The 15,395-nt window shown below is 41.5% G+C and overlaps 1 protein-coding gene across 1 annotated transcript; it reads left to right on the forward strand.

The window, feature by feature from the left end:
- Positions 1–2,090: 2,090 nt before the first annotated feature.
- Positions 2,091–14,421, forward strand: LOC135504985 (cadherin-5-like). Its single transcript, XM_064923975.1, has 12 exons — positions 2,091–2,475; positions 5,265–5,486; positions 5,628–5,907; positions 6,003–6,119; positions 6,274–6,441; positions 6,627–6,805; positions 7,069–7,319; positions 7,426–7,559; positions 7,680–7,789; positions 7,885–7,987; positions 9,154–9,396; positions 11,658–14,421. Exons 2-12 carry the CDS (start codon positions 5,265–5,267, stop codon positions 12,146–12,148), a joined length of 2,298 nt encoding a protein of 765 aa, XP_064780047.1. The 5' UTR covers positions 2,091–2,475; the 3' UTR covers positions 12,149–14,421.
- The last annotated feature ends 974 nt before the right edge of the window (positions 14,422–15,395 follow it).

A 15,395-nucleotide genomic window follows, 5' to 3' on the forward strand; every position in this document is an offset into this window, starting at 1 on the left:
ATTACAGTACTAGATCATTAAAGTTGAACTGTCAAGGTAACATGACCTAGATGCCCTTTCTATTTTACCTAATTAGACATCTGATGTAATCACTTTCAGTGTTTAAAAACATGGCAGTGTACATTGTATTCCTTACTGAATGTATCCAATTCCCTATTTCCACTTGACTGTGTCTTGCACTTCACTTTATTTAGAGTGAGCATCCAGCCGCCACAGTCTAGCTGAGCTGAATTAACACCGATTGTGAAGTGGAATGGTTCCACCATGTTGCATAATTTACCATGATCCTCCAAACACCAGATCTAGAGTGCATTGTAGACGCCATATGTAAGCACTGGAAAGTGAGAAAGGCACAACCCTCTGCATCAGGTTGGTGTCATTTAAGTAACCTCTTGCTGGCTGAATTGACCGAGAAGCTTGAAAAGAGATAAAAGCCGGGGTCAATCACAGAGTCAGGTAAAATCAGGAGGAGAGAAAAGAAATCACCCTCTACAAATATCAGCGTAAAAATAATTCAGAGGGTGTCGGTTCATTGCTTAAAACGTTGAAGTATGTACAGTGTTAGAGATGGGAGGGGGAGATGTTTTGATTTGGGATGGGAGGGGGTTATAAAGTCGGTTCCCTCCCAATCCTCGCCCCCAGGCACATTCACATTGAGATCAGTCAGACGAGTTCTTGTAAACTCGACATCTCCACTCTCTAAGGGGCTATACAGCGTACTGCTGGCCCATAGCAAATGAACCATGACAAGAACCCTGCTATTTTTAAAGAGCACACTTCACAAGGCATCGACTCTCCTTCACTAGCTGTGATGAACATCAAGGATCACATACAAAGTACTGGACAGGGTTAAACAACTGTCTCAATGGTCAAGACAGTCAGTGCGACACAAGCAATAGCTGACCACTTGAAACAAAAATAACTGCCAAAATGGAAAATGAGAAGAGCTTCCAGCAATATCATTAGGTCAAGGCACTGCTACATTCCACTGAGTGTCCTCTGAGTCCTACAGAGTGACTTTTAGTACATTTCCCAGACACCACTTTTAAGGACAGTTATGAAGAGTATGTGAGTCTCTGCATAGGAAAATCAAGCTTCCTTTCCAAGAATCAACCCTGGTCTGCAAAATGAAGCATCTCACTCACACAGCACACCTCTCACTCTGTCACATGCAAGGGCTAGTTCAGATCGATGAAAAGTAACACATACTGGAACATAGTTATAATATATGCATGATTAAATATCTACTGCTCCGAGAAGTATGAATATCTGTAATTATGCCTATGGTCTGCATGGCATTTAGGAGGATTTCATTTATTCATTTAGCATTTTTTATTCTTGAGGCTGTGCCTTAAGCACAGTTCCTCTCAAGGGAACCCTGTAGACTCCCATGACTACAGCTAATATCTAAACAGCTAAATAGCTATGTGCACAATATCATATCTCTCTCTTTAAGTGCACAGCTCTATACAGTACATATCTACAGAAGAAGCAGATCCCCTCCCTCCCTACCAATTACAGCTAGAACCACGACCCCTGCTGTGACAGAGGATGGTGACAAATCTCTCTCTGCCCTACGGTATTATCTTAGTTCTTCTGTCAAATAGGCTTGCCCTCTCTTTAAGACTAATCTCACTAAACTGACTGCTTCCCTTCAGATCTACAGGGTCTGTTGCTGAGGGGCTTTGATTAAAAAAAAACTGCCATACAGCCCCAGTCCAATTCCCCAAATTACTGATGATGCTCGAGGGACAAGCGAGAGAGTACTGGAGAAAGCCCACTCATCTCACTTACCAGCTTAGACAAGATCTCAGAGGCAGATACGCCGCCGTAGCCCTGCAAAAATGTAATACCACTGTGTGGGAAATCTCATGGGATTAACGCGTCTATAACGTGTTTATCATCATCTTTGTCCCCATAGGTATGAATAATGAATCTCGTTGCTTTCTCTCCTTCTTTTTGTGTTTTTATCATGGAGGCGAGAGCAGACATGTAATGCTTCTCACGTTGCTCTGCCCCTCCACGCGCCACAGTCTGCCTGCCTCTTAACATGTGGCTGGTGCTCTCACCGCCTCCTCCAGTCACTTCAGTAGCGACGTGAGGCTCTGTGATACGCACATCGCATGCCTCCCTCTCCCCCCTCAGCCCAGGCTCTGCTGTTCAGGCTGCAATTAGGAGCTGCTGTTTGTTCTATCTGATTCTCTGTGTCACTCTCCACATCAGGGGCCACAGAGCAGACTCCAACAAGAGGAGAGGAGAGGGACTATAACAGGAAACGTGACCAGGGGAACTGGGCTGATCTCTGTGGCCACTGGGCTGGCCTGGAAGTCCTGAGTGCTACCCTCTGAGAAGAGAATCAGACAGGTCCACAGCAAACAACTAACAATACTACTGCTCTTACACCTAGGATCTACCTGTGACTTATACGCATTGGACGAGCTAAAAAGGAAGAGATCTGAAAATAATTCATCTCTGGTAAGTCATTCCAGTCATTTATACCGTATGAATAGGTTTGTTTCTATTGTAAAGTTTGGTTACGAATAACTCATAATATTTTATCATTTGTGTGGCTCCGTACAAACTGTATGATTTAAATAGCACATTGATACAGTATGGTGTATCTCATTGCGTCTCAAACTGAAATAATCTATTACCACAATGGACAACAGCGACTGATTTGATAACATTAGCCCTGAGTGTAAGGCTGAACCCTCGAGACAATTTGATACCAGATTGACTATGTTGATGTGTGCTACGCTAATACTCTGTAGCCACAAGGGAGAAATGCATCTGAAGAAAGCCTGAAACCATCTGTGCAACATATTAATTCTTGTACTCTATGATGTAAGTTTAAGGAAACTCATCCTCAGATATCATTTTCCTTTCAAAAGTAGACAAAAAAATAGCATCGTATTCGTTTACCTATACCAGATTTGTGACCGTGTTAATAACGTTGAATTGTTTCGATACTGTACACCGATAGAGACGCAGCTGCTCTAGGACTAATTGTTGACGCTTGAAATGATGACAAATGAAGCCGAACATACAGCCAAACACTAGGATAGCAGTTAAACTCGTCAAATAACATCTAATGACACCGAACTAATCCTTTTTAGAGAATCTCATGTAAAAGAACGGTGGTAAAAGAGCTCAGGGAAGAGGTGTGATAGATAGAAACTGTCTGTCAGACTCCGAGAACAAGTGCTGCCAGAGAGAGAGAGAGCCAGTGAGTCCAGTGTGATGTTGTGTGGGTGAACCAGGGTTGAGGAGACGGCTCATCCGTGACAGTTTCCTAGAGGAGTGAGTAGGCAGACAGATTGTTGAAAGCTGCTCTGTGATTAAAGCTGTTTTAATCTACAGTGGGCAAACACACACACCCACACACACATATTGTACGTCGCTTAATTCTACAGTATCAGCACAGTATTGAGGCTGGCGTGTTCGTTGATCTTGGATAGTCAGAATTCAACATATTGTGAATGCTGAGTGCTTGCCTTGATAGTACCAAATATTGCTTATTTTTCGACTAATGTCACAGTCCAGTATATGATTAGAGATTGCAGGTGCAGGTTGTATGACGATATCCATAAACTGATGAATTGATTTGGATATTCCATGTAACTTTGTGTGCTACTCGGGGTTGGGAACACATGACCAATTGTCTCAGGCAGACCAACCAGCCTGTGAACTGTGTGAGTCATAGCCGACTAGGATGAATTCAAGCGGAATAACGTACAGCATATTTCAAAATACAGGACCGTAATTCCTCTTTTTTTCTTCCAACACGATAAGCTGCCTTATTGAGAACTTCTGAAAAATGTCTATATGGTCATCAAATCTGACATTTGCATAGACAGCATTTATAATCACACAGACAGAGAAATGGGCTTTCGGTTGTCATTGAATGACATTCAAATGAAAGGTCAATGGACTCACTTTGAGGAGAACACGACGCTGACATTCTGGATATAAGTTGGCCCTTCATTTGGAACTTTAAACGGGTTTGATCCGTCTGAACGAGGTATAGCTGAGGCCCTGAATGAAACACTTTACCATTGTCCGATGGCATCCTTCCTCACGCCAACTCATTTAACACATGGTTTAAAAATCCCATTGTTTTCTCCTTAACTCTCGCTACTGCTCAAGAAAATTGTCAGAGAAAGAGAGAGCCAGCGAGACTGAGAGAGAGGGAGAGAAAGAGAGAGGGGGGAGAAGACGGGGGGGGCAGAAATTGAATTGCAGGAAGGGTGTGAGGCCACAGTAGCATTAGCGTAATGATGACCCTTCATTAGAAATTGGAATGTTATTTTCCCAAGGGCATTGTGTTTACACTTCCTCTCCTTGATAAAAGGCCAGACTTCACATCATGACCTCATGTAACAGAACAAGGAGACATTTCAAAATACATATTTTTGACAGAGTGGGACATCCATGATTATGAAGACAGCTACAAACAGTGACCATTGAGGATGTCTATCTCTAAAGTACCTGGAGTTTTAAAAAGGTCTCTCTCCTTTATGGGACAAACTTCAGGGCGTGGCAGGAAGGACATCAAATGACGCATAGTTAACACATACGATTAGGAGTTAGGAGTAAGAAGACAACCATACACTGGAACGTTTGTTTGACTCTTTACGTTATAGCACAGAGTACAATATTTAGCTGTTCCGATAAATAGCTGAACACAAGATTCAATAAGATATGGAACAACAAAACGTGATGAGATATTTACCTGGTGCCAAGTGCATTACCTCAAAGGCCCAGATAAGCCCTTTGTCAGTGTGGAGAAGATAAGAGACTTTCTTATCTGTGCTGTATGGGGTTGTAACGAAAGTCATTCGATTATAGTCATTTTTTGGACTTGTTTTTAGAATGTGATATTAAGCTATTTGGGAACATTTATGGACCATAATCCACTTCATCTTAATATCCAATGCTAAGGGCTGGCAACAATAAGAGTGGAATAATCCAGACAAAGTACATTATCTGGGATGGACTTCTTTAATGTTTAGCTATCCTCTTGACCACAAAGAAAGCATCCATTTAAAGAAAGTGTCCATTCAACTTTTCTAGTGGAAAACTCCCAAAAGTGCCAAACCTACCCACCGGGCATGCCAGCCAAGCTTAATTAAACGTACCTAAAGTAATAGCTAAGCAATTGAAAGAAGACAAAAATCATTTTTGAGCCCGGTGTGTTGCCTGAGACGTGAGTGGCCCAAATGTAATTCTCTGCTATTCCTCTGCTTCTCCCTTGCTTCCTTCAGATGATGAGAAAGTCTGCATGGAGGCAGATGACTGGGCCGGAGATGTGGATGGGTCTCTTTGCCTTGGCCGTGACCCTCAGTCTAACCATGGCTGAACATGTGGAACAGAGGTCAGCACTTCAAACCAGCCCAGTTCTCCACAGGCACAAGAGAGAGTGGTTGTGGAACAACCTTTACGTAGAGGAGGAAAGGCCAACCAACAAACAATACTATATCGGAAAGGTATGTCGTTGTTTTACCATGTAGGTGTACCTTGGAGGCTCTGGTAGAATGCCAGAGAGTTGAATGAGAATATACAGCAACAACATATCTGATAGATAGGGTGTCTTATCTTAAAATTGTCTTCTGTTTTTCTATTTGTAGTTAAAGTCAACTAAATCGGGTGACAGGACACACTATGTCATTAAAGGAGAAGGTGCCAACACTATCTTCAAAGTGGATGAAAAAGGACACATCTATGTCACTGAACGATTGGATCGAGAGGAGAAAAGCAAATACCTTCTAAGTGCCAAGCTGTTTGATATGAGCAACATATTGGTGGAGAAAGTGGAGGAGTTTGTGATCCTGGTTACTGACATCAATGACAACGATCCAGTGTTTACCAAATCGTTCAACGCTTCTATCAAAGAGAGATCCAAAAGCGGTACAGGAGGTCAAATAATAAACACAAGGGTGATTGTGCTGGATATTAAAAAGTGCCTTTGCTAAATCACTTCCCTTTATTTCTTCCCTGTGTAGGAACTAAAGTGATAGAAGTCACAGCCACTGATGCAGATGATCCAACGACTGCAAATGGAGAACTTGCTTACACATTATTAGAGGGGGGAGATATCTTCAATATAGACACCACAACGGGTAGGAGATGCTCATTCATTTGAACTGCATAAAGTCCATTGTACAGTATCTACATCTCTTTTCAATAATCTTTCCTAATAACCCAATATTAATTTATTGTTGTGCTGAATCAAAGTCATGAATCAAAAGACTAAATGAATGTGCTTCATTTCAGGGATTATCACCACCAAGTATGAGAACCTGGACCGTGAGACCCAGAGTAGCTATGTGGTTGTGGTTCAAGCCCAGGATCTGAGAGGACTTAAACAAGGGGGCACCGCCACCACCTCTGTCACAATCGCAGTCAGTGACATCAATGATAACATAGCCACATTTACCAAAAGTAAGGGCAAAAAAGAACATCCCTGACTGCTATATAGAGCACATTGACAATGATTGGTCTTATAGGAGCTAAACCTAAATATGAATGATTGTTATGGAATTCCTAGCAGCAAATGAGGGATTTTTCCCATAATGCCGTCCCTCAGACGTTTCTCTTACTAACATGCAGAGTGTCTTTTTCCCTAGGTTCCTATGTATTTAGTGTGAAAGAGGACATTAAGCGGGGACAGAGAATAGACACCATAGTCCTGGAGGACAGAGATGAGATCCAGAATAAAGACCCAATCGTCACCATAGAACCTCCATCTGACACATTTGAAATGGAGCGCAATCAGATCAAAGACGGCAACCTCATGCTGAAACAGGTATTTCACTCATCCTGAACTCTTACTTTATTTTTATCACCCCCCCCAAAAAAAAACGATCCACATTTGTCTCTATCGTGCAACCAGGTTGAAAGCTTTTCCAATGTGTCCTAAACTCTACAGTAGATATGAGCATCACAGAGGGATCAGTACAGTCTGTACATTATAGGTAACGATGTACGGAACATATATGAGTGGGACACGTTTGCTGAAGATTATACGCATAGTCCATTTACTGAGTTTTTTCCTTAACTTCTTTTCAGGGACTGGATTATGAAACCAAGAGCAGCTACACGTTCTTTGTGCACGTGAGGGAGAACCACTTGCAGTCCCCTGTGGACAATAAGGACAATCCAGTGATCAAGGCCCAGGTGACCATCCAGGTGCTCGACGTCGATGAGCAGCCAGAATTCAGCAAGAGCATCTACAACTTTAATGTGATAGAGGAAATGATGGTCAATAATATTGGAGTCGTTTCAGCCAGAGACCCTGATAAAGCCAACAAGGCCATAAGGTATTCAACACCTTCACTAATTGACACATGCTGCTGAAGCTAGAATTAACATAGAACTCGTTTCTGAGAGGAGATTTCGACAATGTTTCAATAAACCCCTCTACAGGTATTCCATCGAGGACAAGGGCAGTCCCATTGGTATCAACCCCATAACTGGACAACTTTTCACAGTGAGGAAGCTGGATCGGGAGCTTGTAGCAAATTACATGTTCCAGGTTAAAGCTAAGGAGGAACCCAATGGTATGGCATTAGCCATCATCTTTAATCTTATTCATACCCATTCAACATTTTTTATCTTAATAACGAGTAGGGTTTAGGTGTTTCCAAATAACAAAATGATGTTTCCCGTCTCCTCTTCAGGACTGGAATCTTTTGTGAACGTCAACATACTGGTCATTGATATCAATGACAACAAACCAGAGCTGTCCATTGAAGAGATATTCGTTTGTGAAAATGATATGGCTGGCACGGTAGGATTTTTCTCCAGAGTTAGATGTCATCTAAGCCATCAAACTTTTCTGAAGCTTGCATTAAGTCTTTCTTAAAATGTTTTCCCCTCACACAGGTGATTGGGACCATAAGTGCGACAGACAAAGATTATAATTTGCCCGCATTCAGCTTCACATTGGTGAAGCCGAACGGCAACTTTTCGGTCGTCGATAACAACGGTGAGCGAGCTGATCATTTCAATGCATAAACATGGGACAAGTGACACCTTTATTATGTCAGCTTGAGCTGTGCAGGCAGACACATTCTACTAATGCTAAGCTGTTGGTTGGTGTGAGGGGCGGTGAGGTGGGTATAACAGGGACAATGTTTGGGGTGAATGGCTAGTTCACATATTGGCTCAGGATAGCACCGTGCTCCTCAGTGGCAGAGGAATCAGCCAGGGCAGTGCTCCCTTCTAAAGCAATCTGACGTCTGAACGTTCTCCATCTAGTCGGGCGGAAACGAGAACAGCAACAAACCTGCCGAGAGCCCCTGAAATATTCATGACGGACAAGCTCTATAAAACCAGCAGCCCTTCATTACATATTTGGAGAGCAACAGTGACGACCTCAGAGGCACTCTGGCTGGGGAACATTTTTAGCGTAGCACTGGGGTGGCCTGGTCCAGTCTGTGCTGCCTCGTTGGCTGCACTGCATAATGAACTGATGTGACATTTCACAATGTAATGATCAGCCAGGAACACGGATCACTGGGAGTAGGCTGCACATTAGCCCAGTGCAACTAGAGAGAAGGTCATAGCGCCGGAAGACCAGAAGAATAGTGAAGTTGTTCTTACTTTAGTGATGATGTGCATGTTAAGGCCATATCTCTTTGATGTACCGCTTTGATGTACCGTAAGCACTGCAGTACGTCCTTCATAGCTTCTATTTCTGAATGGTTGTATACTGTATTTCTACTTATTAGGCCAACCAAATTGAACATGTAAAATGAGTATGCCACGTTTCTAGCCACATGTACTGGCACCTAAACCTCATGGAGATAATCATATCCAATCCACATGGGACTAACCATGTGGAAAAGCCTAATTCCTAGATCTAGTTTCGGCGCACATTAAATTATCCTGCTATGAGGATTCGTACCTACTGCGATTTGAGGGATTTTGTTAGTGCGGAAAAGTTTCCCTTACACATAAACTCTCAGATTCAACAGTCTGCTTATTATGTAGCTGCAGAAGTCTACACATAAGTATATTGTAGCTAAGAGCATTCCACCATTGGAACCAATGCACTATCTTTGAAGACCCATTTAATGTATAAAAATGTCCTCCAAATCTAACCATGGCAAACCTCTGATAACTAACATTGTTTCTTGTCCCCCTCTTTAGACAACACATCTAACATAGTGCTGAAACATGGAGGCTTCAGCCTGGAGGACTCCAGGGATTATGTAATAGAGATTGGGATCAGTGATGGAGGCAGGCCTCCCATGAGCAGCATCACCTCTCTGCCTATCAAAGTGTGCAGGTGTGACAACAAGAGGATTCACACCCAGTGCAAAGCAGCCCAACTAAAAATGGGTGTGGGTGTCTACACCCTGATTCCTATACTGTGCATCCTGACTATTCTGAGTGAGTCAATCTCTCCTCTACTATATCCAGTCCTCTCCATTTGAGAACTTCTTAGGGATTGCCCCCTTTTTTTCAATTTCCACGTTAATGACATACCCTAATTTAATTGCATGTAACTCAGGCCCTGGAGCAAGGATATTATTGGTACAATTTGAAAGGAACCACTTTGAAGTTTGTGGAAATGTGAATTGAATGTAGGAGAATAGAACACAATAGATCTGGTAGAAGAAAATACAAAGAAAAAAACAACAGTTTTCTTTTTCTTCCACCATATTTGAAATGCAACAGAAAGGGCCCACATCTAGCCATCACTCTGGTTGTAATTCCGATAGTGTCCACAAGATGGCAACAGTATATGTGCAAAGTTTCAGACGGATAACTTGAAGTATGAGCACACTACATGACATTTAGTTTAAAGTCACCCAGGTACATTGGGCAAATCGTGAAGGAGACATTCACATTCACATTACATTTTTATGCAAGAATATTGTTCAATCTGTATACTTGGACTTTGATTTAGCTTTTCCAGCATTAGTAGCCATATTATAAGTTCAACATTTGCAAAACACCCAGTTTTTATAACTTCATAACTCTCTCCATATTCTTATAATTATTGTCCAAAATTGAAAAGGCTTGCTGTCGCACAAGGTTGCAGCTACATTTTGCGACAGATACGGGGTTTCCCGACACTGCCGTAAAGCCCAGCTCATTGGCTATCTAGCTAGCTTTGTTTGACCCCGATTGGTGCGTAGTTAACAAAGTTAGTCGATTAAGTGAAAACCTGCCTGTGTCATCGGCGTGCCATGAAGGCGTCGCTCTCTGACCAAATATGGTGTCCTATAGGATATACCACACCCCTAATGATATAATGGAGTGCGGTTACGTTCTAGGATCTCTGAGGAATAAATACAAATGCGATTTGAGTGGTTGAATCAACGTTTAGGTTTCGATTTTTACAGATTCCTATCTTTGCAAATTGAACGGGTGGTAATACAAAATTGATCGTGCATGCTATATGGACCTTTTTAGGATATGAAAAAGGATTTTATCTAACAAAACGACACTTCATGCTATCTCTGGGACCCTTTGGATGATAAATCAGAGCAGGATTTCAGAATGTAAGGACATATTTCACCTTCAGAGGTGACTTTATCAAACCTATCGCTGTGAAAAAAGTGTTTTGTTGTTAGGAGCTCTCCTCAAACAATAGCATGGCACTTTTTCGCAGTAATAGCTACTGTGAATTGGACAGTGCAGTTATATTAACAAGAATTTAAGCTTTCAGCTGATATAAGACACTTATATGTACCGACATTTGTTGATTTTCTAAAATCTGCGATAGTGACACAAGGCGCTTCACGATTTACAACTGTCCCGTTAACGGGGTGCGTATCTTAACTGGCATTATACCACAACACTGTCCCTTATTAAGACATATTATAAAATAGAGCAATCGTCTAAGAAATAAACCACTGAGATCATTAAACAAGGTACTTCAGCTCAAGGTGTTCTTGGGTAAGATCATGAAGTACTTACGACACAAGTAGAAGGATAGGTTTTTATTAATGATAAATGTGAATAATTCCAATGATGGGGGATGGGCAAATCATTTCAATCTTTTGTTTGTTTATTTTTGGGACCTAGTTGAAGAGTTTTACCTCAGTAACTGATTGGATAAATAACACTCAAGATTGCAGGACAAGCAAAGTAAATAGTGGAAGGAACGTGAAGCATTGAGCTGAATGTTCTCTTTGATACTTTCTCTGCTCTGCTGTCTTGGGGGAAAACCATTTGTCATATTAGATGAGCCATGTGCCAGAGATGTTTTGTCAAAAGCTCATATCTGAAGCAGAGAGCAATTGCACTGCTGCAGTAGGCTTCGACAAAAGCAGATAATGTGGGAAAAACATGAGAAGAATGGGAAGGCTAATGAGAAGATAATGAGAAGATGATCAGTTATTCAGCTGTCTTGTTAAGACACAGAATGAAGTGGTGATTAACTATTAAACATTGAAGTCATTATCGTATGAATCCCAAAGAAATATACTGGGGACTCATTCGACAAAGTATTTTCTCACACCCGATTTCATTTGCCTCATGAAATATATATATATATATATATATATATATATATATATATATATATATATATATATATATATATATATATATATATATATATATGACTGTATATATATTTTCCCGCTTCTATCTTCTTCTGTGTGACATGGATATTAAACATGTTTTCTTCCTCGTTCCAGTCATAGTGATCCTGATCGCTATGAGGAAGCGTCACCAAAAGGACGCCCTGGTCACTCTGGGTAAGAGTGAGATCCACGAGCAGCTAGTGACATACGACGAGGAGGGCGGTGGGGAGATGGACACCAACGGCTACGACGTGTCCATCCTGACCTCAGCTCGGAATGACGGCAGCATGAGCATGAAGCAGGGCCCCAGCCTTTACGCCATGGTGAAGAAACCGCCAACCGCGTGCAAGGGAGACATGGCCGTGATGATCGAGGTGAAGAAAGACGAAGCTGACCATGATAGGGATGGGATCCCTTACGATACCCTGCACATCTACGGCTACGAGGGGCCAGAGTCCCTGGCTGGTAGCCTCAGTTCGCTGGATAGTTCATCCACTGGCTCTAGCCTTGACTATGACTTCTTAAATGACTGGGGCCCTCGCTTCAGAACCCTGGCTGAGCTCTACGGGGTAGATGGGTCTGAGGGAAGTGACTCCCTGTATTGAGCACACTGAGCCTAAAGACCAGCAGGCAGGACGTCTCTCAGCTCTCTCAACTCTTCCTTTGACTAAAAGCACATCAGGATTAACTTCTTCCACTAATCCGTCCAATCATAGCACACTATGATAGGGTCCACTCAAGCGTGTGGACCCTCAGTAATTCTCTCTTCTTCTACCCCCTGTTCCTCCTCCTCTTACTTATCCTTTTCCCTCTCTTTTCTTTTGTTATTATTATTATTATTATATTATTATTTTAAAGAAATTGTGTTTTTTTGTGGTTCCTCTATTTTCATTTGATTAGTTATTCGTTTTTTATCAGATTACACACACAGAAATCTGTATGCCTTCATTTTGACCGATTGTGTTTTTTTGTGGTTGACTAGACCAACTGTAGCTATGTAGTGAGAGGTTGGTCCTTCAGTGAGTCACAGTGGCGTACTGAGTTGTCTTTCAGACAGAATGACCCTTCTCATCAGCAGCTACTGATGGGAGCCCGACAGGGAGCCCGGCAGGAAACAATGATAACAGAAGCTCTGAAAGAATTAAAGTCTACTCCCAGTTTATTTGACAGGACTCATCAACACATCAATTGTTGTGGATAAAGCCCAAGTCTCCGAGGTCCTCTGTAACAAAAGTACTACAACCAACTCAGGAAACGTGAAGTAGCTCAATCGTCCTTTGGATGACAACAAAGTTATCTGAATTACTTTAACCTTTCGTCCTAGAGCTACTGCTTCAACGTAGTCCATCAACATACTGCTTCAACATACTGCTTCAACATACTGCTTCAATATTCTTCTTCAACATAATGCTTCAGCATACAGCATGTGCTTCTGCCATTTGCTGAAATTCTGCCATTTGCTGAAACAGCTTAATATAATGAGGGCAATCTACACAAGTTCAAGTTTATCATTATCACTATTGTCCTTCTTGACTGAAGACATAGCAAAAAGAGAGCAAAGGTTTTCTTCTGTTTTAATTATATTTAGAATGTGGACTGTTTGTTGTATACTGAAGCTTTGCCTACTTGGGACCACTTCTCATAAACCATGGATACAATGTGTGGAAGCTATCTTACCACTTCCCTGTCTGGATCATATACATGGGGAGCAGGACCCCCATCCTTTTTCAAACACCATAGTCCGCCCAATACACATTACCCAAACAAAACACTGGAATCAGCTTCCTGCACATATGTGTGTGAGGAAGCCCTCTTCCTGCCCTGTTATCTTATAAAGTAAAGCAACACATTGTGGCTCGCTTCCTGTTTTCCTGCCTGGGAAAAACCTTTGGAGAGGGACAAATAGATGGAGAACAATGTAAGAGCTACGATGACTTTAAAAACAGGCAACATTTCATTTCTGTGTCGGCCATCTACCAAAGATCAGTATGGTGAAACCTCGGTTTACAATAGTAGCCACTGGTAAACTGTGCTGTAATGTTATGTCTCAAGGTCTTTCTGTATAACATACCTGATCTACTTCGTTCCATGCTATTAATGATCTATTCGATTTCACGAGCTCTTACTTTTAGTGGTGCTCTGTATAATTATCTGTAAACTTTATGGACTATTTTTCAATGGCAATAAGTAACTTGGCAATACGGTATTCATGTTATCGAGATTGTGAGTACTGGAAATTTAGTTGTCTAAACTGTATATAGAAAATGTGCCTCAATATTGATATTGGCCTCACTTCTTTTTGCGTTATTTCAAAATGATTTTACTTGACACTGGTCTTTGTCTGCTGAAAGTGTAAAATATGTCGGTTTTTTTTTTTACACTTGTAGTGTAATTGATGTGTAATTGTGCATTGATTGATACTGTATGTATGTGTGAGTCCACCTGTGTAACTTCACTCCATTGGTTGTCAGTATTGGGCACCGAAATGAGAAGAGAAAACATTCAAAGGCATTCGTTTCGTATGCAGCTAGATCATTCTGTAGGGGAGCACTGTGTGCCTTGGTTTATGATCATTCTCTCGACGGTGAACACAATCTTTTCTATGGTTTGTATCGTGTAAAACAAAAACGTTTTGTTAAGTACCAATTTTGTATGTGTAAAATAAACGCGGCACTCAAATGAGAAGTACAAAAAGTGAGCTCTATTGTTTCAAAGAAATGCGAGAAGGAACAGAGTAATATTATACTAAATTGAATTGAACGTACTATGTTAGCATAATATGACTTTGATATTTGCTTTAAGCCATGGTCCGTTCTAAGTTTTGGTTTCTGTGTTTTGCTGTAAAATAAAGATCGTAATGCCTTTTTAGCCATCTAAATTGGCCTCTTGTAATTGTAAAGTCATTATTGTATGAGAGGGTCATCTTCAGGTGAGGCTCAGTCTTCAGGTCCAACAGCAGCTACAGTCCCTGAGGTCTAGAAAGTACACGGGAGGACTGTGTGTGTGTGTGTGTGTGTGAGATTGCGAAGATAACAGAGAGACGAGGGGAAATGCCTCAGTGATGTCACGCCCTCAAACTCCCGGGACTGAAAGAAAACAGCCAGTAGGGAACTTCCTGAAGCTTCATATGTCCTCACATTTTTGTTTGAAATGACCAGGAAATTGTTGGGCCTCTCAGGACCTCTGATATATGGTGAGTGCCGCTGTGAATTTGGGCCTTATGAGTCATTGTTTTAATACTGGGGGAAGCTATGTGCTGAAAATACTTTGATTCTGAGGCCTGAGGACTGTGAACCTTGACCAAAAATCTCTTCATCACAGCACAGGAAGTGCAAGGGGCAAATTAGAGGGAAAGTGTGTCATTTTGAATGTTTTAAGTGGCCACAATTTGGAACAAAAAAAACTATTCAGTTGTAACTCAGCTATGTTCAGTTGCACTCTGTGATATGTTTCAACAGAGTGCTGAACTCTCATAACTGTTAGACAGGTGTAGTTTGCTCAAGTGAACACTGGGAGACAGTAAAATGTTACGAATGCAAGAGGTAACATTTTAGATGAATGGCAACGCTTTTGCAGAGAATAGATTCACTCTCTCCATTGTCAGTGGAGAAACAATGAGGCTTTTTTTTTGCCTGACCACTTGTTGGTTTGCCATCATGTCAGTGTTTGTCATCCAGCATCAAAACATACACAACTCAAATTCAAAACAAACTAATTCCCGAGACATACTGCGACGGCGTCATGGCTAAATCATTAGTACAATGATGAGCCAGCCACCTTCAAACAGTAAATAACAACAAAATCAAGGAGAATGAGATAAACAATCTCAGGGGATATCCCCTTTTCCCTGTC

This window comes from Oncorhynchus masou, chromosome 2 (genome assembly GCF_036934945.1).
Source record: "Oncorhynchus masou masou isolate Uvic2021 chromosome 2, UVic_Omas_1.1, whole genome shotgun sequence".
Classification (NCBI taxonomy): domain Eukaryota; kingdom Metazoa; phylum Chordata; class Actinopteri; order Salmoniformes; family Salmonidae; genus Oncorhynchus; species Oncorhynchus masou.

Excerpts from the sequence above, each read along its gene's own strand:
- LOC135504985 (XM_064923975.1), top strand. The coding sequence starts at position 5,265 with ATGATGAGAAAGTCTGCATGGAGGCAGATGACTGGGCCGGAGATGTGG. Across the intron at positions 6,442-6,626 it reads CATAGCCACATTTACCAAAA|GTTCCTATGTATTTAGTGTG; the intron begins GTAAGGGCAAAA and ends CTTTTTCCCTAG. Across the intron at positions 7,790-7,884 it reads AAAATGATATGGCTGGCACG|GTGATTGGGACCATAAGTGC; the intron begins GTAGGATTTTTC and ends CCCCTCACACAG.